At 39.5% G+C, this 26,567-nt stretch overlaps 1 protein-coding gene and 1 pseudogene across 1 annotated transcript; both read right to left on the bottom strand.

Annotated features, from left to right (window-relative positions):
• Positions 1 to 219: 219 nt before the first annotated feature.
• LOC130710172 (D-aminoacyl-tRNA deacylase) lies at positions 220 to 11,793 on the bottom strand. Its single transcript, XM_057559343.1, has 9 exons — positions 11,447 to 11,793; positions 11,170 to 11,353; positions 10,908 to 11,050; positions 10,588 to 10,651; positions 3,160 to 3,212; positions 2,686 to 2,741; positions 2,274 to 2,348; positions 1,354 to 1,539; positions 220 to 650 (listed from the first exon to the last, which is right to left on the bottom strand). The coding sequence occupies exons 1-9, from the start codon at positions 11,786 to 11,788 to the stop codon at positions 563 to 565; spliced, it is 1,191 nt and encodes a 396-aa protein (XP_057415326.1). The 5' UTR covers positions 11,789 to 11,793; the 3' UTR covers positions 220 to 562.
• A 1,814-nt stretch (positions 11,794 to 13,607) lies between these two features.
• On the bottom strand, positions 13,608 to 19,892 carry LOC130715757 (uncharacterized; annotated as a pseudogene).
• Between the last annotated feature and the right edge of the window lie 6,675 nt (positions 19,893 to 26,567).

Below are 26,567 nucleotides of genomic sequence, written 5' to 3'. Positions count from 1 at the left end.
ATGCTATGTCAAAATGAGAATTCAGGAAATCATCATTTATCAAATATATGCTGCTTTTAGAAGCAGACTTTTAATCCTAAGTGGAAGTTGTGTAAGATCATCCTCTCATTCACCATCTCTCACTTTTTCCCCCTGTTCCTATTAATCAACTAAATCTTTGAGGCATTTGTATTATACATGCACAAGAAAGGCAAGCTTTACAGATGAGGCACAAATATATAGGTGGTCATGGAACTATAATTTATTGTTCATCTTTGACTCAAATATTGTCAAGGTAACATAACCAATCTGCTGTACATTTATCATCAGTCTAGGGTACAAATCCACAAATAAATGCATAAGAACATAACATAAAATGCCAAGCTTCTATATTGTTTGATTGATACATGTATAATTTTTATTAAAATTAGAATTTATCTATATATCAGTATATCACAAACTTCACTTAATAACTGTCACAATAATCTAAAGGTGAACTGAACTGAATTGCTAGTCTGCTGTTCTACAAAAATCTTAAGCCAGCTTCTTTCCGCAGTCTGCAGAAATCCACTAAAGTCAAAACTCAATAGAAGTTATTTGGCTTTCCAATTTTTATATTCTGCTCTGTGAGGAATCCTGTGATAGCGTTTTTTTGCCAGCCTTTGAAACTCCTGCCATAAACCACTAGTTTAGGAAAAACATTAACTTGAGTAAAAACTTAGAAAGGAAAAGCTTTAAGGCCTATCTGCAATGTCATAGCAAGGATCTTCTTGGCCAAGCTAAAATCAGTCAGCTTTACAACAGGTTCAAAATTTAGTTGTACAAGACATCATACATAGATTTCTTAATTTTTAAGGTATGAACATGACATGGCTTCTTCATAATAGATCATAAATAAGCTTCACAAACAACAGACACATAAGCAACATGGAAGGTATGAACATCATTTTGGGTTATTTCCCTCCTTCAAGGAGTGTAACTACATGGAACTAGGTTTGTACTACATGGAAGGATGGCAGCCATGAGGAGGAAGGGTCTAGGTTTGTACTACATAGAACTCATTTGTTTCACCTTTTGACATTTTTCCTTAGTTGGAAGGAATCCTTCATTAATTACCTAGAAAAATGCCGAAGAATCTGTTTCAGAGAAAAACTGGGTGATGAGGGAAAAGGATTTTAACTCTTTCACTCCTTTTTCCACCCATACAAAGCTTCTTCTATCCTTTTGGTTTAAAATCTATTACTGATGAAGCACTGCGAGATAATAGCATGTGGACAGCCATAAAATAATAATTCAATAGCATTCAGTTCATGCATAGCAAGCAAACAGGTAGCTGTTGCAGTAGGCAAATTATCAATTTATCATAAGCCTCACTTGTGGTCAAGATGTGCAAGAATTTCACCACCAGGAAAAGCAGATTTAGAGGCCTCATATGCAGCTTTTATAGACTCTTTCCAAGTACCACCGATCTCTGTATTTCTTTCTCCCTTTGCATTGTTTGGGTCTTCCATTGGCAGTGAATATCCAGAAAGCAGGTGCCCCACCCAAACATCATCTTTCCTAGATTGCAAGGGTAAAGTAAGTATATCCACATTTAATTTAAGCAAAACATATATCCACGAGAACACAAAATGCAGGTTCAAGTTGAGAATTGTAATTATCAGGTAAGTGAAAACAGCATGAGATCAAGTTTGAGAAAACATGTAACATTTTCAGTGCTTTAGAAATAAAAGTTGTTACGCATGGAAGAAATTCAAGGTAGCAAGGTCTAAAATGCATTTTCATTATCATCACATTTTCTGTAAATATCTTTTTTCTCAAGATGTTATACTAGAAGTTTATTAGACCAGAATAAAGACGCATCATTGAAGTCACAGATAATTTAAAAAATGCAACCTTTAACTTCATCACAGTTTTTTAAGTTTATCCCCCAAGCTTTTCACGAGTGCAATTCATTCCCATAATCCATTTGAATGTACAATTTACACACTTTTGATGGATAATGTAATTTATAACAATAAAAAGTTGATGGGGGCATGGGGCTAAATTGCTACATTTTCCTCACCAATTTTCATAATAATATGACAAAAGTCTTCATCTGCACATTAAGTAATTTGATAATGTGGGTCAATTTAAAAATCAATACCTTAAAAGGTAAACACAATCAGAAAAGGGTTTTCAAACTACCTGAAAGTGACAGAGTTGAGTGTAGCAGTAAAGTTCTAGCCTTTCTTAAACATAATCAGAAAATTTAACTATAAAGAAAACACAGTTCATTGACAATAACTACTTACAGTACTACATCCATATGCCGAGGTGCATAATGTCCACCACCTATCCCAAGAAGGACTTTCTTCTTATCATTCTCCCTATAAGAGCATGAGAATTAGATTCAGGATAGAAAAACTTCAATTATAGAAAGAAGGTCTAATAAGATATAAAAATATACCTAAAATTCCTTTTAAACTAATCCATGACTTGACAATATCAACATAAGAACAATTGAGAAGTATCAGAAAAATATAATATAGTCCACCAAGGCAGAAAGTGTGAAGCTGGAAGACCATATATTAACCATATTCATATATTGGATCTTGTATAACAGATTGAGTGAACACATTTGCATGATGTGAAGACCTCATGTAAATACAAATACAAAACTACTAAGCCTGCTAACATCACTACTTCTTAGCTTAATGATTCTACCTGCCCCAGTTTCCTATATCTGTTCCTCCTCCAAGTCCAAGTCCTTCCCAGACTAACTGTAAGAATCCAAACAAAATATTTTCGGTAAACAAGAAAAAATATGAACAGCTGCGGTATCCAGGAAAAGTTTTTCATAGGGGTAGTTTGGGAGTTGGTTTTTCGGGGAAAAGGAAGGGGAGGGCTTACCTTTTATTTCAAAATAAATAGTAATTAATGTTATGATTATTGAAAATAAAAGCCATGAAATAATAAACTTGTATAAATATAATACACTAATAATTTATTTATTATCATATATATTATATAATTTTCTTAATTTAAAAATAAAAAAGTAAGCTCTCCCCTCCCTTTCCTTCGAAAAACCATCTCCAAAACAAAGTGTGAAAGAATGTTATCCATAGTCTATACCAAAAATTCAAGATATCAATGCCAAGTTTATAGAAATAACAGAAAAAGTACAAAAGTCCACTAAACCTGAGCCATAACTTCAGCAGCATCTAGTCTCTTCCAATAGTCATCTGTACTACCTATAGCAGAGCATAAAACCAGTTGTTTTACTAAGTTCAAATTGCAGTTAACTGCTTTGTGTACCTTTGGCAGCCACAAAGTAATTCAAAATAAAGGCAAATATCTAGCTTATCTATGCGCAAGAGAAAATAATATCGGAATGAAAAAGGTCAATAAATGCTAACATCCATGAAACACCAAGTATCATGATGAAAGCAGAAAGGAGGATACAGCCTCAAAAGGAGTAGATAAAAGTGATATTAAAAATAATGACAAACCAAAACTAGTTTATACCCAGGATTGATGTAGCTAACACAGTGAGAGGTAATATGTTGAGGGAGAGGAGGGATTTTGAGCGGGGAAGAACCAAAGGAAAGGGTGGTAATTTGTTTACAAGATGATAGGTCTCGATCTCCTGTCACTTAAGTGTATGAGAGGAAGAATAGGAAGAGTTAAGGACTGTCTGTGTGATCGTGAGTCAGTTCTAAGATAGTAGTAAAGAGTCAGCCCTGAATAACTGGCTCAGTCAGGTTGGGCCTAGGTCGCTAACTCATTGGATAAGAGTAAGTTGGGGGAAGGGAGTAAAAGTTAGGAATTCAGTTAGAGAGTTGAGTGGAGAGTCTGAATCTCTCGAATATCCAGTGTATCATTATTTTTTCATCTGGTTCTCTCAAGAGAAGCAGAGATAGTTCACAGCCAATACAATTCTCAATTTCTTCTTCTTTTACCCTAGTTCTTATCATTGGTACCAGAGCTCCATCAGAGCTGTAGTTTCAAGATTGTTTATGGTCAGAAAGACTACAAGAATCAAGAATCGTTTGGTAAATGTCGGAGGCTTTCAATCGTGCCAGAGAAGAGAATTTCAGAGCCTGTGTGGAGGAAGATTGCAGAGAAAGCCGAAAGGGACTTAGATCGCGAGAGAAAGAAGGAGCGATTTCGGAGATTGGAGGAATTGATCGCAAACATACCACACAGAGTGAACGGAGACGCCGTTACTAATGCATCTATTCCAATCACGGAGATCCGAATTTTGAAGGAGTGGTTGGGGAAGGACCAACGCCGATGGTCAGAGACCGATGGCGGGAGAATGGAGATTCCTGTGTTGGATGGGGAAGAGGACGTGTATGGCTGGGTTAGCAAGTTAGAAAGATTTTTCCGAATTCGTGAATGTTAGGTACCAGAAAAATGTAATAGGAAAGAAGAAGATTGAATGCTATTAAGGCACTGAATCCTCTGGTATGAACCCAGAAGCAGTGTTTAGGGAAATACAAGGAAGAAAATAACAAGATAAACTTGAGCAATTCGAGAGTGCTCAATCTCTCCCAGTCCAGACTAATTTCTGCCTACCTCACTCTCTCCCCAAACCAACATATATTCCCTAGGTTGATACCCTATGGTCCCCCCCTCACCCATGTGTGTGTTGCCACCTCATTAGTCGGTTATCTTGGGATCCAAGCTTCTAGAAGGTGGATCTTCAGGTACAGCTGTCCCTTGCTTGGGCCTCCTCTCATAGACTTTGCCAAATCTGGGCCTAGAGTGTGGGTTTGCAACATCTCTCCCCCCTTGAAGAATCACCTTGTCCTCAAGGTGATGATTAGGGAATTGTTCCAGCAGAGCAGTGTAGTCTTCCCAGGAATCTTCAAAAGTTGGAAGATCTTTCCATCTAACCAAAACTTCAATGCTCCCATTCTCCTTCTGTCTTGTTCCTAGAATAGTTTCTGGTTCTACTAAGAGCTCCCAATCTTCTGTTAATGAGCTGGGTAATGGTTGGCAAGGAGTTCCCTCATTAATTGCCTTCTTGAGCAAGGAAATGTGAAATACTGGATGGATTAGACTGCCCTCTGGTAATTGCAACTTGTAAGCAACAGGATTGATCTTGCCTATCACTAAAAAGGGTCCATAGTACCTTGGACTAAGCTTCTGATTTTTCCTTTTAGCCAGGCTTTTGAGCTTATAAGGCTGTATCTTGAGATATACCATGTCCCCAATCTCAAACTGCACATCTCTCCTGTGTCTATTGGCCTGCTGTTTCATTCTGTTCTGGGCCTTTTCCAGATTTTCTTTGAGCTCTCTCAGAAGTAAGTTCCTCTCAGCAGTCATCCTTTCAACTTCCTCTACTGAAGTTAAAGAATCAGTCCCCTTGATGATCACGGGTGCTTCCCTCCCATATAATGCTTTGAAGGGTGTGGTTTTGATGGCAGAGTGGTAGTTGGTGTTGTACCAAAATTCTGCCCAACACAACCACTTAGGCCACTGTTTGGGTTTGGTCCCAGTCACACACCTAAGATAGGTCTCCACACATTTGTTTACAATCTCAGTCTGTCCATCTGTTTGTGGGTGGTATGCAGAACTAAATTTCAATTTGGTTCCTGCTAATTTGAATAGTTCTGTCCAGAAGGTGCTTAGGAAAACTCTGTCTCTATCAGAGACTATGGATGTAGGAAATCCATGTAGTTTGACTACCTCCTTGATAAAGAGTTCTGCAACTTCTTTTGCATTATAAGGGTGTGAGAGTGCAAAGAAGTGAGCATACTTGGTGAATCTGTCCACTACTACCAGTATTGTGTCTTTCCCCATGGTTTTAGGTAGCCCCCCAATGAAATCCATGGAAATGTCAGTCCATACCTGAGTAGGGATGGGTAGTGGCTGTAGGAAGCCAGCTGGGCTGAGTGCTTCATATTTGTTCCTTTGACATACTTCACATTTCTGTACATAACTCTGAATATCCAGCTTCATCCCTTCCCAGAAAAAGAGAGCAGAAATCCTCTTATAGGTTCTGAAAATGCCTGCATGTCCCCCTTGTTTAGAATCATGGAACTCTTGTAATATGGTGAGAATTTTCCCAGACCCTTTGGGAATGACAATCCTCCCTTTATAGAGTAATCTCCCTCTCCTCAATTGGTACCCTGCCACAGAAGTGCCTTGAGTGATCAGCTCTTGCATGATTTTCCTATATTTTTCCTCTGCCATAATCTCAGTTTCTAAATCCTCCCAATCTGCACAATGAACTGAAGATATAGCTGAGAATTGCATTTTTCTGGATAATGCATCTGCTGCCTTATTCTCAATTCCTGGCTTGTATTTGATTTCAAAATCAAATCCCATTAATTTGGATACCCATTTCTGCTGTTCCTCTCCCATCAACCTCTGTTCAGCTAAGAAACTTAGGCTCTTCTGATCTGTATGTATGATGAATTTCTGCCCTAGGAGATAGTGTCTCCATTTCTGAACTGCAATCACGACTGCCATTAATTCTCTCTCATATACAGACTTGGCCTGTGCTCTTTCTGAAAGTGTCTTACTCATATAAGCCACTGGTTTCCCATCTTGCATTAGTACAGCCCCTAACCCTTTTCCTGATGCATCAGTCTCTAGAACAAAGGTTTTTGCAAAATTTGGCACTGCCAAAACTGGCACAGTTGTCATGATCACCTTCAGATTCTCAAAAGCCTGAGCTGCCTCTTCACTCCAATTGAAGTTGTTCTTTTTGAGTAAATGGTTGAGAGGTTGGGCCAGTTTACTATAATTCTTCACAAATTTCCTATAATACCCTGTTAACCCAAGGAAACCTCTTAATCCTTTCACATCTTTTGGAGTGGGCCAGTTCAACATATCTTTGATTTTGTTAGGGTCAGCAGCTACCCCTTGTCCTGATATCACATGCCCTAAATACACCAATTCCAGTTGACCAAAAGAACATTTCTTTTGGTTTGCCACCAGGTGGTTATCCTCTAAAGCTTGCAAAACTTTCCTCAAGTGTTCCCTATGCTTTTCCTCACTCTCACTGTATATCAAGATATCATCAAAAAATACAAGTGCAAATTTTCTAAGATAGGGCTTCAAGACTTGGTTCATGAGTGCTTGAAAGGTTGAGGGTGCATTGGATAGGCCAAATGGTAGGACTAGGTATTCATAGTGGCCCTCATGGGTTCTGAAAGCAGTCTTAGGAATGTCTTCCTCTCATTCTAATCTGGTGATAACCAGATTTCAAATCAAGTTTTGAAAAAACCACAGCTGCTCCTATTTCATCTAACAGTTCATCAATAATTGGTATAGGGAATTTGTCAGGGATTGTAAGCTTGTTGAGGGCTCTATAATCCACACAAAATCGCCACCCTCCATCTTTCTTTTTCACCAATATAGCAGGACTGCTAAAAGGGCTTGTACTGGGTCTAATGATCCCTGCCTTGAGCATGTCTTTTACTAATTTTTCAATCTCATTTTTCTGATAGAATGGATACCTGTAGGGCCTACTGTTGGGTATGGAAGCTCCTTCTTGAAGCAAAATGGCATGATCTGTTGCTCTCTTGGGAGGTAGCCCCTTTGGTTCTTGAAAAACTTCAGGAAATTCTGCTAGGATTCCCTCTATCTCTTCTGAAATCTCAGTTGCAATCCTTGTATCCTCAGTCAACCCCTCATAAGAAAGGTAATATGCTTCACCCTCCTTCTCCATAGTCTTTTTAATAGATTTCCATCCTGCAGCAATCTTACACCAGGATGGTTCCCCTTGTAAGAACATTTTCTGTCCTTGAACCTCCCATTGAATGGTCAGCTTTTGGAAATTTGCTCTAATGTTGCCAAGACTAGCAAGCCAATCCATTCCCAGCACCACTTCTGTTCCCCCTAGGCCTAGGATGAAAAAATGTTGAGTAATGGGAATCCCCTGAACCTCTAGCTTCAGGTTCTTACATACTCCGGAATTTCTCTCCCTAGCCCCATTTCCCACCTCCACTATATACTCTGAAGTGGCAATCACAGGTATGTCTAGTTCCACCACCAGCTCTTGAGAAATGAAGTTGCTGGTTGCCCCACAATCCACCAATATCAGAACTTCTCTGCTCCCAATCTTTCCTTTGACCTTGAAAGATCTATTAGAGGTTAACCCTTCCTTGCTATTCATGGATAATTGCAGCACCTTTCCTTCCAAAATGAATTCCCCATCCTCAGCCTCTTCGAAAACCTCATCTTCCTCTTCTTCCTCTTCCCCCTCTACCAGAATCAATTGATAATTCCTCATGGCACTTATGTGCTCCCTTCCCCACTTCTCCCCACACTTAAAGCATAACCCCTTTCTACTTCTTTCCTGTAGCTCGGTTTGAGAGAGCCTTTGCCCTCCATTCCACTTCTTCTCAGGAATTTTTCCTTCATTGCTTCCTGTTCCCCCTTTGTTCACAAGATTTTTTCCATCATTTTCAGCAGTTCCAGTTCCCCCTCTGTTTTGGTGATTCGCAGCAGAGTTAGTAAACCTCCCCTTGTTGTCTCCAGTACTGGGAAAATACCTTCCCCCAGTTCCTCCTTTCTCCTTCCACCCACGTTTGTCATCATCTCTCAGTTTCCCTCCTCTCATAGCGGAGTTTTTCTCCTCGAGCAGCAGTGCTCTGTCCATCAGCTCAGCGAGGTCATCAGCTGGGTACAATTTCATTTCAGCCTTGATGTCTTCCTGCAAACCGTTCAGGAATACCCCTTTTAACACCTCCCTGTCAGCGTTTCTCATGGGTGCAGCTAAGAGCTCGAAGGCTTCTCGATATTCCATGACGCTACCCTTCTGTTTGGCACTGAGTAGAGGTCCAAACGGGTTCTGGACAAGATCCGGTTGGAAACGGCGGATCAGAGCTTGTTTGAACGGTTCCCAAGCTCGCTCCTGAGCTTGCTCTTCCCACCACTGAAACCAGCTGAGGGCACGATCTTCCATGGCGATCATCACCATCTCGATCTTCTCCCTTTCTTCGACCCGACTGAGCCTGAAAAAACGTTCGACCTTCGTTATCCAGCCATACGCGTCGCTTCCGTTGAACATCGGAATGTCGACTCGCCTTCCCGTGACTGCTCGCAGATGGTGACGGTGATGATAGGGTTCGTGCTGCTCACGATCGTGCGTCGCAGCTCGAGACCAAGAGCGCGACCCGGGTTGTGACCCGAAATCGCTTCTCCTTGCGGTGACTGAGCTCGCATCGCGTGAGGTTCTTCGATGGCGTGGGGTGTTGGAACGACCCCTTCGCCGGTTGTCGCGACTCAGGAAGAGTCGTCGGAGCTCCTCAAACTGTTCGTGAGCCACTTCCTTCATCTCGGTGAGGGAACGCTCCAAGTTGTCAACCCGATTCTCCATAGCGCTGCGGGTGAGTACCATACAAAGCTCCCTTTGGTTCGGGAGCTCTGATACCAATGTTAGGTACCAGAAAAATGTAATAGGAAAGAAGAAGATTGAATGCTATTAAGGCACTGAATCCTCTGGTATGAACCCAGAAGCAGTGTTTAGGGAAATACAAGGAAGAAAATAACAAGATAAACTTGAGCAATTCGAGAGTGCTCAATCTCTCCCAGTCCAGACTAATTTCTGCCTACCTCACTCTCTCCCCAAACCAACATATATTCCCTAGGTTGATACCCTATGGTCCCCCCCTCACCCATGTGTGTGTTGCCACCTCATTAGTCGGTTATCTTGGGATCCAAGCTTCTAGAAGGTGGATCTTCAGGTACAGCTGTCCCTTGCTTGGGCCTCCTCTCATAGACTTTGCCAAATCTGGGCCTAGAGTGTGGGTTTGCAACAGTGAAGCAGGTGATGAGGACAAGTTGCAGGTGCCTATATCTGTGAAGGAAGGGAAGGCATTGAGCTGGTTTCAATGGTTGGAGAATTGTAACCCAGGGTGAAGTATGTAGTTCAGAGGAGTTCAAGAGGGCGGTGGTGGAGCGTTTCGAACCTTCGATGGCTATGAATCCTTTTGCAATATTGCTCTCATTGAAGCAAGATGGCAGTGTAGGGGATTTTGAGCCTTAATTTGAGAAATACGCAGGCATGCTTAGAAGTGTCGATGAAGCTCACCTTATGGACATTTTCATCAATGGCCTCAAAGAGAAGATAGGAGCTCAGGTAAAGTTGCATGAACCCCAAATATTGACAGTTTATGGTCAAAAAAACTCCAATGATACTATAAAGCCAATAAAAAATTGAGCACCAAATATGTATACTTTAACCCCAGAAATAATTTGAATTTATGTTCTTAAACACCTTCAGCCATTCAAGACTGACCCAATACCACCAAAGATACTCCTTATACACAAATGAAGTATGAATGAAAATAACACTGCTTATTTGCATGCTGCCTCTTACTGCTCTTTTGACATACAACATATCACATCCCACGGAAAACCTAAAAATCACAGACCCCCACTCGCCTTCACAAAAATCTTGCACTTTCATGACGGAGAAAGATGAATGTGAATTGAAAATGAAATTGACGGCCAAAATAAAGACTAACTTGATCTATAGTTCTATACACCAAATAATGGAGGATGCAGAGACAACACACATTTTCATAGTACCTAATTGAAAAACTATTAATAGACTATGCAATCCACAATTTGAAATACATCTAGCAACAAGGAAAAAGCGCTCACCAATCTCTAGAAACATGGTTGGCTTATTAGTCACTGGTCCATGATGAGTGGCCTCCAAAGTAATCTATATTGAGGAAACAAATCAAACTGGTTGCTTTTCAATTTTTAAAACACATACTTGATAAACATTGAGCAATCTCCGCGAAACATGCCGTGTTTTTTCAGGAATGTTGAATCCCAAGCTGAACTACTTAACTTAATATATAACTAAATAACAGAAGCTAATTTGCCAACAGCAAAAACAGTCACACAAGAAACAACATCAAAAGGCAAGAAACGAAAAGCAATCTAAATTCCATTTAAGCAAAAAGAAAATACACCTCAAATTCAGGAACCAGATTACGAGCCTCAGCAATCTTTTTTAAAAGTCGAAGCCAAGGTCCCATCCTAGGATTTGGCAGCGCTGCCCATCCAGGTTTTCCGCCTTGAGGCGGAACATCCCCTTCACGCAAATGAGGAACTCCTGCATATACACACACACACATTCCACCCAACAAATACACTTTTCAGTTCACAAAATTACAGGCAAATATCAAAAAACTAAAATAAAGAAAAGGGTAATGAGAATTGACAAGAAATTACCAATAGGGTGAACAGTTAGTGCAGGTTTGTTAGAAACAGCTGTGTGCTTGCTAAAGAAGATGACTTCATCAACAACCTCTCCTGTAACCTCTTCCCATCTCTTGTCCAAGTCATCTTCCACCACTATACTCTTCCCATGCAGCAAAACCCTCAACCCTTCATTCACAAAGCTCTTCATATCATCCTAAATTTATAGACCCAAAAAAAAAACAGATAAATGAGAAATCAAAACAACAGCGAAAAAGAGACATGATGAGAAATGGTAAAGAGTTTGAACCTGGAAATCGGGTCCGGGTTGCCAACCGGGCATGGCCAATAGGGCATTGGCCGGGTTGATGGAAGCCGAGTCGGACCTGGTTGCTACAAGTAGCGCCACCATTGCTTTCTTAGAGAGAGAAAGGGTTTCTCTCTGTTGTTCCTGTTTATACCTTCGAAGATGGGTTGAGGTTGAAGTTGAAGTTGAAGGTAAAGGTGGGTTTGTGGCAAAGAGGGATGAAGATTTAGAATTGGAAACGATGGAAACTTGTTTTGAAGAATGGAACCCACGGTATTGGTGCTTGGCGGCTTGGAAAGTTGGTTGGGGCCTAACTGGACAGGAACGAATACTACGAACAAACATGTTCTGTAAAATAAAATTTGTCTCTTTTATCACTTTGTTGGTGTTGACTACACTCAAATAATGGTTCTCACTAAGGTGGGTAACTTTATTTTTGGTCCACCGGTGGACCAGAGTTTAACACCATTGGATCTTGAATCTAAGAATATTCTTTGGAATGAGTGGCTAGGATTCATTTGGTCATAAAAGGGTAAAAACGTAAACATCATCCTCTCTTCTAAAACAGAAGCATGTATGTAACCACATCCACCACCGTATCCACCTTCAAACAGCCACCACCGCCACCACCATATCCACCTTCAAGCATAACGAGCTCCTTGAAGATCTGGGACGAAGCCGTAGGCCAGGATGTACACAGCGACGACAAGGGCGACAGCGTTGCAGACGCCGAAGTAGTTGGCTGCCTCGGCGGTGAGACTTCACCGGAGGAAGAACGCGCCGGTGAGGAAGACGGCGAACGGAATCAGAGCGAGCATGAGGAGGAAGAAGGCAGGGTTGTCGGCGAGCAGAGCCAAATTTCAGATCTGGGTTCGATACACAGAACCAATTTTCAGATCTAGGTTTGATTCACTCCTCCATTCAGATCTGGGTTCGATTTACTCCTCCTTCAGATCTGGGTTCCATTCAGTTGTGTTCGCATAGGTCGAATCTAGTATGGAGAGAGAGGAAGATACACGATGATCATCTGGTGTAAAATAATGTTGGGTCGCAAATCATGCACTATACAAGGTAGACACATTGGCTGCTGAGGCTAAGTTTCTGGACTGGTGGAAATTTAAGACTGAAGGAAGTGATTAAAGTTGTTGGCTTCTCGGCGTTAATGTTGCGTTTGTTACTGTTTTAGGGAAATTGAGAATAAGTTTTGTTGTTGCTTGTGGGATTTGTGTTCTCTGAATAAGTACTTTGATGTGAATAATTTTGAAACCAATGCATCATGGCAAAACAGATTGACTTTATGGCATTTTTCCTGACTGTATGGTGGTGATTTTTGTTACTGATTGTTGAGGGGATCATAAGGGATTGCATTTTTTACACTGCAACAGGGGAGGAATGGTTACGATTTTCCGGCCAAGTTGTCGAACCGACCCACCCAGAATCCTAGAAATCACGCTTGAAATTACACCCAAAGTTCCAGAATTTCACCCAAGACTTTTAGAAACGTGTTTACAAAGAGATTAGAGGGAAAACGAAGAATTTCGTTAAGAACCAAGAAGAAAATTGAGGAACAAGCTTTGGGTCATTTAGAGAGAAGCTGGAAATTTGTTAGGCGATGGAATTGAATTGGATTTTGAAAAAAGAGTGTTGCAAAGTTTCTAACTTTATCTGGTTTCTATCCTTTGGTAATTGGTATAGCTTTTTCACCAGTTCCCATGGTCGTGCTACAGTGTTTGTGTTGTTGGGGTGGGGGTGCAAGGGAGGAAAAACCAAATTTGCCCTCTGGTCCACCGGTGGACCAAAAATAAAGTTACCCACCTTAGTGGGAACCTCAAATAATATGGTAGTTGCTATTGTTATCGCTCCCACATCTATCTATTATTGTCATCTTTAATGTTCTCAAATCCGAAAGCACCCTTCAATTTTTTTTCTCGCACTTACAAATGCGTAGGTCATGCAGTTTTAAGTGCGCACGTGCACCGGCCACTTAGACGGTAACTTATGCAAATTCTAAAACTTTCAATTTCCAAAACTCTTAATTTCTAATTAAAATACATGTTAAACATTATGTTGACTGTCAGGGGCGGATTCAGACTTTATATATCAGTGTGGCTAAACATAAAAGAAATTATAGACTAAAATATATTGAAAATATAATGAAGTGTATTTACAATGAAAATCGTCTACTATCCATTTTTTGAAAATGAGCTAAAATAACATCATTGTTAATTGTTCCAATAACATCTCTTTCTATAAAAGTTACAAGACGATCATTTAACCATTAATCACTCATTTTGTTACATAACTGACTCTTCACAAACTTCATAGCTGAAAAAACACGTTCCACGCTTGCAGTTGCTACCGGCAAGACTAAAGCCAACTTCAGAAGCTTATAAACTATATCAAATGTGTTGCACTTTTTTGTTTCCACAAGTTTTGCACAAAGATCTGAATGTCCTTTTAACTTTGTAAATTTTGAATCACATCGAACATTTCTAACATAATTTTGAAGCTAATGTCGCACTACCACTTCTGACACATCTACAAAATCATTTGGATAAAGTTCAACAATCCTCAATAATTTTTTCACATCAAAAGCTTCAAATGATGATGAGGGACTCAAACATGAAACACATTGTAAAAGTTCAGTATTCTCTTCATCAAACCTAGCATTGAGCTCATGCAACTGCAAATCTAAAACATTAAATAAACAATCATGCTTATAATGATGCAAATTAGAAACACTAGAAGTGATAATGCTTATCAAAAAAAAAAAAAAACTAGAAGTGAAACATGTCGTCTAGGTTTCTTCCCTTGCACATACAGTGCATCCAAATCAGGCACATCAATATCATGCTTATTGCAAATTTCCATAACCTTAGATATAAGTTCTTCCCATCCATCATTCCTCATTTCTTGTAATTCTTGTTTGGTGGCTTGGACAAGTGATAAAGCATTCAAAAGATCTTGATCACGCTTTTGTAGCGCTTCACTGAAACCATTTGTAAATCCTAAAATCTCAACCATCATGTATAACATGAAAATAAAATCAAAGGACTGAAGCACTTCTAGCAAAAGCACGATTTCACCATATTTTTCAAATGACGAATCTTTCCCGACTTCTTCAAATACCTCAATAATGGCACCATATAAAGTCATCAATCTAGTGAGAGTCCTAAAGTGAGAACCCCAACGAGTGTCACCCGCTCTAGCAATAGATGATTCTTGATTTAATCCACTATCAGTCTCTATCTCACCCTCTTCAATCAATTTAGCAAATTGAGATACTTGTTTGTCCCGAAGCAATTCTTGTCTCTTGTTAGAAGACCGTATGAAAGTAACAAGCATACTTACCTTCCCGAAAAAACCACTAACATCTTTGTGAGTCTTAGCACATGCAACAAGTGCCAATTGAAGTTGATGGGAAAAACAATGCACATAATAAGCGGATGGATTTTCATTTTGAATTAAAGTTCTCAAACCACCAAACTTACCTCGCATATTGCTAGCTCCATCATATCCTTGCCCCCTTATGCTAGATAAACTCAAGCCATTTACAGACAACAAGTTCTCAAGTGCCTCCTTAAGTGACTTAGCACTTATTTCTTTAACACTAACAATCCCAAGAAACCTTTCTTTTACCAAACCTTCATTATTAACATAGCGAATAACAACAACCATTTGTTCTTTACCAGCAATATCAAAACACAAAACACATCATCCGCAATATCACATACAATTTGTGTTGAGTTATTTCACATGCACAAGCAGCGGCAAGATCCTTTTGAATCTTAGGGGTAGTCATAAAGTTATTTCCCGGAGCACAATCTATTATATTAGCTATTTCTGGGTTAATTTCCTTTAGAGTGATCACCAACTCAAGAAATGGCCCCTTAAATAAAGAGTTAAAGGACTCGTCACTCCCTCTAAATGGCATATGTAACACCCCGATTTCCGGGGGTCACTTTAGTAACTCAAAATTAAAATAAGGCGGAAAAACAAGTATTTTTTTTTGGTTTTGTTTGAATAAAAAGACTTATTGAAATAAAGACTCAACACAATCGCGATTTACAGCGACTAACATACAATATAAGTACAGCCCTCGTTGCAACTAAAAACATCGTCACGAGTGTCCTCAAATGACGGAAAGTAACTGAAAGTGGTGCACGCAGGCTAATAAGTGCGACCCATAGTCAGAGTCATAACCTTTATAAATACAGTCCTCCAAGAAAGTAAGTCAGCCCAGAACGGCCTCCAAAAGACCTCCTACGTCCGACAAACTCCCTGTGATCCTCATGGAAGAGAACCACACAACAAGCTAATAGTCGGGGACCTACCCTGCCCCAAAATAAGAAATGACAATCAGAGCTATGACAACGACACCCGATATACTACACCCCTAACATCGACCCTCATCCGATCCTGCATGAAGTCCGGGTCCACGTCGAAGGCTCAGTAGTAGTCATTTCGCTCCGGGTCCTCCCCGAACGACGAACCATCACGAATCAACTGTTGAACGTCTGACAGCAGGCCGACCGCCCAAACACAAACATGAACACAAAGCCAAGGCGCGAGGGTCAACTCACAGAATATGATAAATAATACAAGCAACATGTGAAGAATAAGGGGGTATATATATATGTTGTATATATACATATAAGTTCTGCATTGCCTACCCTAAGGTATATACATGGCATGTTATCGAATCTCTAGTAACAACACAATATTCAATATCTCAACAATTCAACAAATAACATAACGATGTTCACCAATATCAAATCATCAAAATCTCAACATATGAAGTTAGGTGATAAGGTTAGTCAAACAATGTATCGTCCTCCCAACGCACAAGTGTCTAACTAAACAAATGTTCCCTGTCATTTGCCCTAGGGTAAACGACGATGAAATCTCACGCTTCCATGAAGTCTCACGCTTCAATGGAGTCTTATGCTTTCACGAAGTCTCACGCTTCAGTGAAATCTCACACATTCACGAAGTCTCACGCTTCAGTGAAGTTTCACGCATTCACGAAGTCTCACGTTTAAGTGAAGTTTCGCGCCTTCATGAAGTCTCCCGCTTCAATGAAGTTTCACACCTTCACGAAGTCTCACGCTTCAGTGAAGTTTCACGCCTCCGCAAAGTCTCCCGCTTCAGCGAAGGTTCCTGTCTGCACGAGGTCTCCCGCCTCAGTGAAGTTTCTGCTTTCACGAAGTCTCACGCTTCAGTGAATTTGCACACTTTCACGAAGTCTCATGCTTCAGTGAGGTTCCATGCTTTCACGAAGTCTCACGCCTCAGTGAAGCTTCCCAGCTCATCCTTTGGATGGCTAAATAAACTGCTCAAAGAGCGAAGGAGTACCAATGTACTTGGAAATTTATAGTTCCCCGACTTATCCTCTAGATAGCCAAACAACAAACTTCTCATCGAGCGAAAAGTACCAACATACTCAGAAACTTATTAGTTTCCCCAAAACTTGGATTCGGCGACACTTCTCATTTTCCAAAACTAACATCCAAGCCCTAAGCTTTCATCTGACATTGTTATCATTATTTAAAGGGTTCAGAGGTTGTTTAGTGTATTATGAATTTTCCTTGTAAAATAGTTTCCATTTAGGTTTATCTCTAATCTTATAAGTTTAAAAGATCCCATCATCCCAAGTAACTCCCAGAGAAGGTCTCGATCCACTAAAATAATAAGGGTCCGGTCCTCGGTTCGTCCCATCAAACTTTTTCCCAAATTCTCATCTTGAGTATGGCATAACTACCCGTTTCCCCACACTCTGACGTTCCACAAATATTCGTATAATTTCACAGTATAATCAATATAATCCAGCAAATCATGTGCACAAGTATTCACATAGCCTATGATTATCCATTTAGCAAATACAACATATGAATCAATCAATGGCAAATCAAAGCGATAAATAAATTCCAATCACCAATGTCGGCCGAAGCCTCAGAAAACGGAGACACACGTCTCAATTAGTTCACTCGGCCGAAGCCTCCAGAAAACATGTCTCAATCAATCACAATCAAGTGCATAAACAATAAATCAAGTCGAATTGGTCGACGCCTTAAACATTAGCTAGCAAGGTAAGTTGCCCTCACCTCTAGTTCCTCCAGAATCACAGTGTAAGTCACACTCACAAGCTTGCTCAGTCAAGTCCAAGGTTTCCACAAACGAACCTTAGAGCAAACAAAGCAAAAATCAATCAAAATAAGTCGGTACAATCGAAACAATACTAACTAACGTTAGACAAAGCTCAAGAAGCTTCAGAGTACAATATTTAGGCACGAATGGAAGGGCTTTCCCTGAATGGATGAGTTTTGACTCGATTCAAGTTTTGTACAAAAACACTTTATTCGCTAAAACGTGCATAACTCGAGCTACAGAACTCGGAATGACACGAAACCAAAGCGAAAATTTCGACAACGGAGAGAGCTACGCTATAACTCAAGTCATACAGACTCAAAAATTATTTTTGGACACTGTACCATACCAAATAAGTTTCGGCCACTATCAAAATAGGGTTTCCCGAACTTTTTCTTCGATCTAATTTAATTCCTAGGTATTCTTAGGCGATATCCAGGCCAGGGAAACTCTCAGAAAAATTATCGGGTCGAAAACTAACATAGAGGTATTTTTGTCAGTGTTTTTAGCCTGAAAACTCAAAGTCATAATTTTGAAAAATAAATTTGATGAGCGTGTTCCTAATGACATTTATAACAACTAATCCTACTGACGCTAAGCTCAGTCAGGAGTTTTTGATTCAAAAAGCGAAGCTTTAACCCAAAAATGGGTTTTTCCAGAAAATTGTATCTCTGCGACGATTCGGCGAGATTCAGCAGAAAACAACCGGATATTCATGCTCTTGGGCATGTAGGCAATAAGTTTAGACAATGAAATCAAGTTATTTGGACACTTTTACAAAAAGCTCAAAACTTTGAGCACAGAAAGACATAGAGAAAAGCGACAGAATTTACGATCAGAGGTAAGGAATAGCATCAGTACCTCGAGGTCTACGCGTAGCAACGAACAGAGCGACGATCAGGCAAGAATCGGCGAAAATATCTTCCTCCCTTTCTCTCCTCCAAGCTCGCGGGTTCAATGGGGTTATGGGTTTGGATTTTTTATTGCTCACCTATTTATAGGTGAAGGAAAATGAAAATTTCGCGATTCTGATTTTTCATGTGCATTCCTTTGTGAATTCTAAGATAGGTTCTGGCGACAGAATTCCATAACTCAAAACAGGTTTCTTGGAACTAAGGCAAACGATCCAAAGTCGGTGTAAATTGATTTTACCCGAAAAACTATTTTTTGCAATTGATGTCGGATGAGAAAACTTCTTTCTGAAGAAAGATTAGAAACATCGAGAGAAATGGGAGTACGCGTGTGGAATCTTGGTTTGAAGCTCCGAATAGAAAAAGTCTTCATCAACAATTTATATTAAGGTTCTTGAGCTATTAGAGCTTCAGTTTCGGCAAACTTCCGAGAATTGGAATCGGACGTTCGTACATTCCAGGGTTTCGTGTCGAAACACTTGTCATGGAAAGGAATAAGATAAATTCTTATATTCCTCTGAAGATTTTTGGAATTAGTTCCTATAGTGCTTTAGGAGTAAATTAATCGTTTACTAACGCTCTTGCCATAGGCGTAAGCGAATAAGACTCGCGCTATAACTTATATCGACTTTAATACTCTTCTTAGTCTTTTCCTGAACTTTCTCCTTCATAAATTTATTCCATTCGGTAAACACTTGTTCAGGTTTCCCTTCATGATACATTGAACCTAATCGTGAATAGGAATTTCATTAATTTATTCTAAGCTTAAAAACTTGGGTCTCACAGCATACCACACCTCAAAAGAAACTTAGCAGTTATAAGAGATGTGTTCACACGAACACGATATTCGGAATTCATTTGTTTAGTTTGATTAACAAATGCAGCCTTGATACTTTGGTTTGGGTTCATGAGATCGTAACTCTTATGCACACAATCAACATGAGTATTGGAAGAAGTAGCATGACTAGCCAATCTTTGAGAATTCTTCCGATCAGCAAACCCCTGTGACAAAGTGATCTGCCCCATATTTAGAGACATTTTTAAACAAAAAAACGTGGCAAACAAAATGCTAGGTCCTTCGATTCACTATAATCAATCCAATTATACAAATTAAACCAATTTTTGCAAAATCTACGTCTCTGATTACCTTGTTCAGTCCAAGGGTAAACAAAATTGTGAGGAGGTTGATGACGACCTATTTTTAAATAAGCTTTCCTTACCTAATTTTGAATGTCAGGATGATAGCTTGAAATTGGAGGCCTAATTTCTAGATCTGTTTCCAACAATTCATAATCAACAACTTTAATACCCTCACTTGGAGTTTCTGATGCTTCTAGATTTACCGAAGAGGTAGCTTTGTCTCCAGAAAGCACAGGAAAAAATTTCTTCATCCTATGAAGAGACAATGAAACAGGAAAACACCAGAGTGTTATCCAAATGAGGCAGTGAATACATTGTAAAGGAAAACACCAAAATCATGTAAAAGTGTGATACTAAAGTAGGCATAAGATACTGAATTTGCTTGCATTTAAACTGATAACTTTGGCTTAATATAAATACTATGATTAACAGTTGTAGTGCCAAAATAAGATCATCATTCCATATGAGGTCACCGAGGATTCATATAGGCATAAATAGAGTGATAAAGACTGCAAAGAGAGAAAGGACACTTATGCATAAACAAGGAACACCTAGGATTGCTGTTGCCAGATCTGCATTATATGCTTAAAGAAAGCTTTTTCATATGGTTGCCTTGGAATTAGTCAGGAAACAAAGATCTATAGGACGTGATCATCTGTTTTTCATCTATATTTGAATTCCATATAGTTTACTTCAATATATTGTGCAAAAATGACACTTGTGATGAAGTATTCTAAAATAAGCTCAGTTATAATCTTTCCTATCTCTGATTAATGTTACATCTAGATGAATGTTACACAATCCATATTTTAGATGAATGTTACACAGTCCATATTTTAGACCGGTGAGGTTTCTAAGCTGCCATTGTCTCAAATTTGGCAGATGCAAATATTTTCTCCTCATGATTATAAATCATTGCATTTAGACTCATAACTTAGACACAAATACCCCATTATTCTCTATACGAATTGGCTATTGTGTGCCATATTTATAAAAATCAAGGTTGTGGGATTAATTTGATGAACTAAATTGTACTTCAGTCTTCCCTCCCCTCCATCCTTCTATGTTCCAACAACTATGTAAGGATATAACACTAAAAGTGTGAGTCTTCCCAAATTCAATGTTAACTCTAATAGGGGACTGCCCTAACTCATAAAACAAGAGATCGTCCCCTGTAAGATAGATGTCAATTTCAATTTCCACCACATAGATATCAATTTCAATTTCCTCATCAACATTCCTTCTATGTTCAACTTCTATCAAACCCTAGATAGAACCCAAACCCTTTTCCAGAATCAAAAAACCCAATACAAGTTGAGAAAATTCAGGGAGAGAAACTGAGAAGTACCTTTTGAGTGACTGAGAATCATAAGAAAACCCAAACGCCCAAACCCTCGTCGTGTGCGTGCAGACTACAGAGAGACTGAGATAGACAGAGAGCTTCGATGGAGAGGAGAGGCACGACTGAGAACAGAGAGAGAGCTTAACTTCGAATTGAAGGAGAGCAGAGCGCGTTTGTGCGTGAGAGAAAACAGAGAGGTAGAGAGCGTGCGTGTAAGCAACGCACATTAAAATGTGTTACCATCGCATGCTAAAATGCGTTAGCTAAGAACTTTAAAATGTGTTACCATCGTTAGCTCATAACTTTTAAATGTGTTACCATCGTGTTAAGGTTTTTTATAGGACAAAATTGGAGGGAATTGAATTTTCAGTCCAATTCGAATTCAAATCATTAATTGGATATCAAATGGGCGCTGGAATGTACTTACACGAATAACAATTATTGATAACGTTATGTCTGTTTGGTAGTAGGGAATAGTACACATATTAATGGTCAAGAACTACATCAAGGATATGCTTCGAATTAGGTAAGTAAGTTTATTGCATTTGGTAGCCTTGAGGAAGAAATTTAAGATGGATGAGGGAACATGCTCTTGAGAGTGACATGGGGAAAATTAAACTAGATATGACACATGTGAAATTGCTATGTTTAAGGGCTTATAAATTGTATCTAGTATAGATTCTTGAAGTTGACCCTCGCACGTCGTTGTTTATATGTTTGTCTTTGGGCGGCCAACGACGGTCAAGCAGTGGATGACTATTGGATCACGTGCTATAACTTAGGGGTGTCTCAATGTTGCTTCCAGTCGAGAAGCACACATTGATGTGGAAGATAGATCATCGTAGACGGTGTCCTTGATTAAAGGGTCGATCAACTACCTTGTTTCTATTGGGCCTTGTAATTGTTTTTTGTTTTGAATAAAGTCTCTCGTATTATTCTCCTCACGTCGTGACATGGGGAGCAGTTTTACTTTCACTTGGTTTTTCTTAGTGCTTTTTAATGCCTTGGTTTTGAACAATGGTCATTTAATGAGTTTCTTTCATGACAATAGATGTACTTGCCAAAATTTTGGCTGGTTTTTGATTAATAATGTAATTTTAATTATGCTAAGCGCTCCCCCTTAGTTGATTACTCTCTCATACATATTATGTTTCTTATCTTATTCTACCCATGTATTTCATATATTTCTCCTTTTTTGTCAATGTCATGAAAAAAAGTGAATATACTTAGTACCCGTTAGTTAGATAAGACATTAAGAATATAAAACTGAAATTAGACTTAAACCATTTAATGATGACATTCTGATTCTACAGAGCTAAATAAGCCAGATCATAGAAATCACAAGTCACAACTATAACATCCCATTTTTTCCATACAAAATAATAAGAAATTATAATAATTATTATTATTAGTTGGTTTAAATATGTTTTTTATCGCTGCAAAAATAGAAGTGAATTGGAATTCGTCCCTATAATTCTTTTTATAAAAAAAACATCTACATTAACGAAATGTATGAGAATAGTCTCTACGATAGTGTGTTCTATTAAGTGGTGAATTTGGGAATTAATCTCCCCCTTAAATGTCCCTCCATATCTTTTATTATCTTCCATGTTATTTTAATTAAATTTCCCATCTATTAAATTTAAACATTAAAAAAAAACTCTTCTTCTTCTTCTCCTGTTCACTCCCCCACAATCATCTTCTTCCTCTTCTCCTCCACCACCATCTACAGAGAGTTGGGTTTGGGGAAGAGGACAATTTGGTTTAGGGTTGTAGGTTTCTTGGTGGCTCACGATTGGAGAGAGAGCGGTGGCTGGTGGTTTCATGGTTGATGTGGAAAGAGGGTAGCAGCTAGGATCGAATCTAGAGTTTTGAAAGGGGGAAGATGAGCGTCAATCAGGGATCCGTTCTCTTCCTCCTGGATCTCCTTTTCTGGGTGGAGCGTTTTTTACGAGTTATGATATATACACACCTCTCTACTTCTTTTCCACCTTCATTTCTATCTATTTCTCTTTTCTCTATCAATTAAATTACCTATCACATCTTTACTTTCTCTCTCCTTTCTTCATATCTCGCTCTTCCTCCACCTCTCCACAACTCATTTTTAAGGTGTGAAGATATAATTATTCATTTTTTTACGGTGAGGAGATGTTCAACACCGCCACATGACACATGTGTGTGTTCCGATTATGTTGAACTAAATGCTCAACAAATAGATCCCCATTTCGGATGTTGAAATTGCGTTGAATTGAAGAAGACGCTCTTTGTGATAATAATTATGAAGTTGTGTTGTGTTTGTGTGGTGTGGATGGTAATAACACGGCTTCCCCTGCTCCTTTTGATAGTGCAAAGAACAAGAGAAGAAGAGTTTTTTTAATGTTTAAATTTAATAAATGAGGAATTTAGTTAAAATGACATGGAAAATAATAAAAGATATGGAGGGACATGTTCGAGAGAGATTTCTGGCCAACTCATCACTTAACACTAATTTACGGGAGATATTATTTCCATACATTTCGTTAATGTTGTGGACTTTTTTCTATAAACATTTTTATAGGGATTAATTTCAATTTACCTCTATTTTACATGATAAAAACATATTTAAGCCTTATTATTATTATTATTATTATTATTATTATTATTATTATTATTATTATTATTATTGTTGTTGTTGTTGTTGTTGTTGTGTTGAGAGTGTATGATTTCCTATTTGTGATAATTGATAAAAAAAAAATAAAGAAGAAAAATGATATAATTAAATGATGTGAGTGAATAATTAAGAGTAGTATCATAAGATTTGGTATCTTTACTGGATTAGCTAGTCTCAAGTTTTTACTTTGTATCAACAATTCTTTTTTTTTTTTTAAATTAAACTGAAATACTATTAAGCGTCAACCGGCAATTGAGTCATTACATCAGAAAAAACCAAATGAAAAGCGGCTACAGGAACCTCCTCCACCCATACTAAATTAGCATAGGTTTCAGCGTTCCTAGCCAGAAAATCCGCAACGGTGTTGCCCGTGCGTCTAACAAAAGAAACACTAACAGAATCAAAAGCAGAAAGTAATAAACGACAATCATGGATAATCGAACTCAGATATGAACGCCCTTCCTGACTTGCTCACCAATGGTTGAAGAGTTGTAGACAGTCTGTTTCGAAGCACACTCGGCGGAATCCTAAATCAATTGCCAATTGCATAGTCCATCACATGCTCATCGCCTCAGCCAAGAGGGGGGAGAGGGTAGTGATAGGAAAAGAGCAAGCCGCAGCCATTACCTCCCCATCACTATTCCGAGCCACCATCCCCCAACCAGAAGGACCCCGATCATGAAAAGAAGCATCAAAGTTGCATTTAATGGTACCTAGTGCTGGTTTCTGCCACCTCGCGGGCAAGGCTGCCATAGGCCCTCGATCACGGTCACGCACAATAGCCTTTTCCATCGAGCTGCTCACACGTCGAAGAACCTCTGCCACCACGAACTCACGCTGCTTGAAACAGATGTTGTTTCGTGCCTCCCATAGTGCATAAACCGTGGAGTGAATCGTGGCTATTGCATCATCATCATCAAGCTCCACCGCTGCTAGCCAGAACTCCTTGAAGGACGAGAAAAGGTCCACCCAAACAGCTAGCTGGGACGCAAACCAGACCTGCTTCGCTGCTGGACATAGCAGAAACAAATGGTCCTCATCTTCCAACTCCGCTGCACAAAAGTTGTAGATAGGATCCACATCAACGCGAAGTCTGAATAACCGCTCCTTCAACGACAAATAACCTGATATAGCTCTCCAACAAGTCTCCTTGCAGCGAGGTAAAGCACAGGAAGCCCAGAATGTTTTCCAAAACTTTGGAGCTAGAATAACTGTGGTGGATGAAGAAGCTTCATCTCGGGCCAGCAACTTCCTCAAAAAACCGTAGCCTTCCTTGGATGTGTATTGACCATCGCTAGTACCCGGCCAGTGGAACACGTCACTGCCTCCATGCATACTCAAGGGAATAGAGAGAATGCTAGCTGCTGTGCTTGGATTGAATACAAGTTCAATCAAATCTCTCCTCCAACAATGACCATCATGGTTAATGAGCATAGACACCTTTGAGAGGCTTAGCTCATCAAACAAACCCTGGCTATAAATCAAAGGCCCTCCTCCCGGCACCCAATTATCAGAACAAATGTTAACTTGGGTACCATCTCCAATTTTCCACATACCTCCTCGCTCAAAAATCCAACTAGTCTTCAAAATGCTAGTCCACGCATAGCTGGGGCGATACCCCTTCTTTGCCTTCCTCATAGTGCAACTGTTAAAGTACACAACTTTAAAAACACGAGCCAATAAGCTCTCAGGACGAGTATAGATACGCCACCAGTTCTTTCCCACAAGGGCCAAGTTGAATGCCTTAAAGTCTCTGAACCCTAGACCACCTTCCTCTTTGCTCTTACATAGGTTCTCCCACTTTGTCCAATGCATACTCCGGCGAGTTGGATCTCCGCCCCAATAAAATTTAGAGATCATATGATCAATATCTGCACATAAACCATCAGGTAAAATAAAACAAGACATGACATAGGAAGGTATGGCCTGAACCACAGATTTAATAAGAACCTCCCGGCCTGCCCTCGATAAGAACTTTTCCTTCCAACCTTTAAGCTTTTTCCAGACTCGATCTTTGACAAAATTAAATACTTGAGTCTTAGACTTACTAATGATAGTCGGAAGACCCAAGTACTTGTCATAGCTTTCAACCGCCTTTACTTCCAACAGCTCTTTAAGCTCATTAAAACGAGTATCATGCACATTTCGGCTCACGGAAAGCTTGGACTTGTCAAAATTGATCCTCTGACCTGAAGCCTGCTCAAAGGCGCCCAGAATGTTCTTCAAACATTGGGCCTCTTCCATTGTCGCTCGTGCACACAGCACACTGTTGTCTGCAAAAAGCAAGTGAGATATAACAGGCGCATGCCGACTAATTTTAATACCACTTATGTCACCAGATGCCAAAGACTTTTATAACATGGCAGAAAATACCTCGCCACAAAGGATAAATAAATATGGAGACAACATGTCACCTTGTCTAAGCCCTCTCTGAGGAGCAAAGCTCGGCTGGGGGTTACCATTCAATAAAATAGAGAAAGACACCGATGTCACACAACTCATAATGAGATTAACCCAACACACCGGGAAACCCATCTTTTGTAACACTGATTCAAGAAAAGACCATTCAATTCGGTCATACGCTTTGGACATGTCCAATTTAAGCGCCATAGTGCCATTGCGGCCAGTAATTCTCTTCTTCATAAAATGGAAACATTCATATGCAATCAGTGCATTATCAGTTATCAATCACCCAGGAACAAAAGCACTCTGGCTTTCACAAATTAAATCAGGAAAAATCTGTTTGATTCTATTGGCTATTGTCTTAGTGACAATCTTAAAGATGACATTACACAAACTTATTGGTCTAACTTGCGTAGCATGCTCAACATTCTTAATTTTTGGAATAAGAACCAATAGAGTGTGATTAACCATACCTGGGGAAATCTCCCCCCTCAGAATCTGCAAACCGAACTCTGCTACATCATCCCCGAT

This window comes from Lotus japonicus, chromosome 4, assembly GCF_012489685.1.
Source record: "Lotus japonicus ecotype B-129 chromosome 4, LjGifu_v1.2".
Lineage (NCBI taxonomy): Eukaryota > Viridiplantae > Streptophyta > Magnoliopsida > Fabales > Fabaceae > Lotus > Lotus japonicus.
This window is presented reverse-complemented; position numbering and strand designations above follow the sequence as displayed.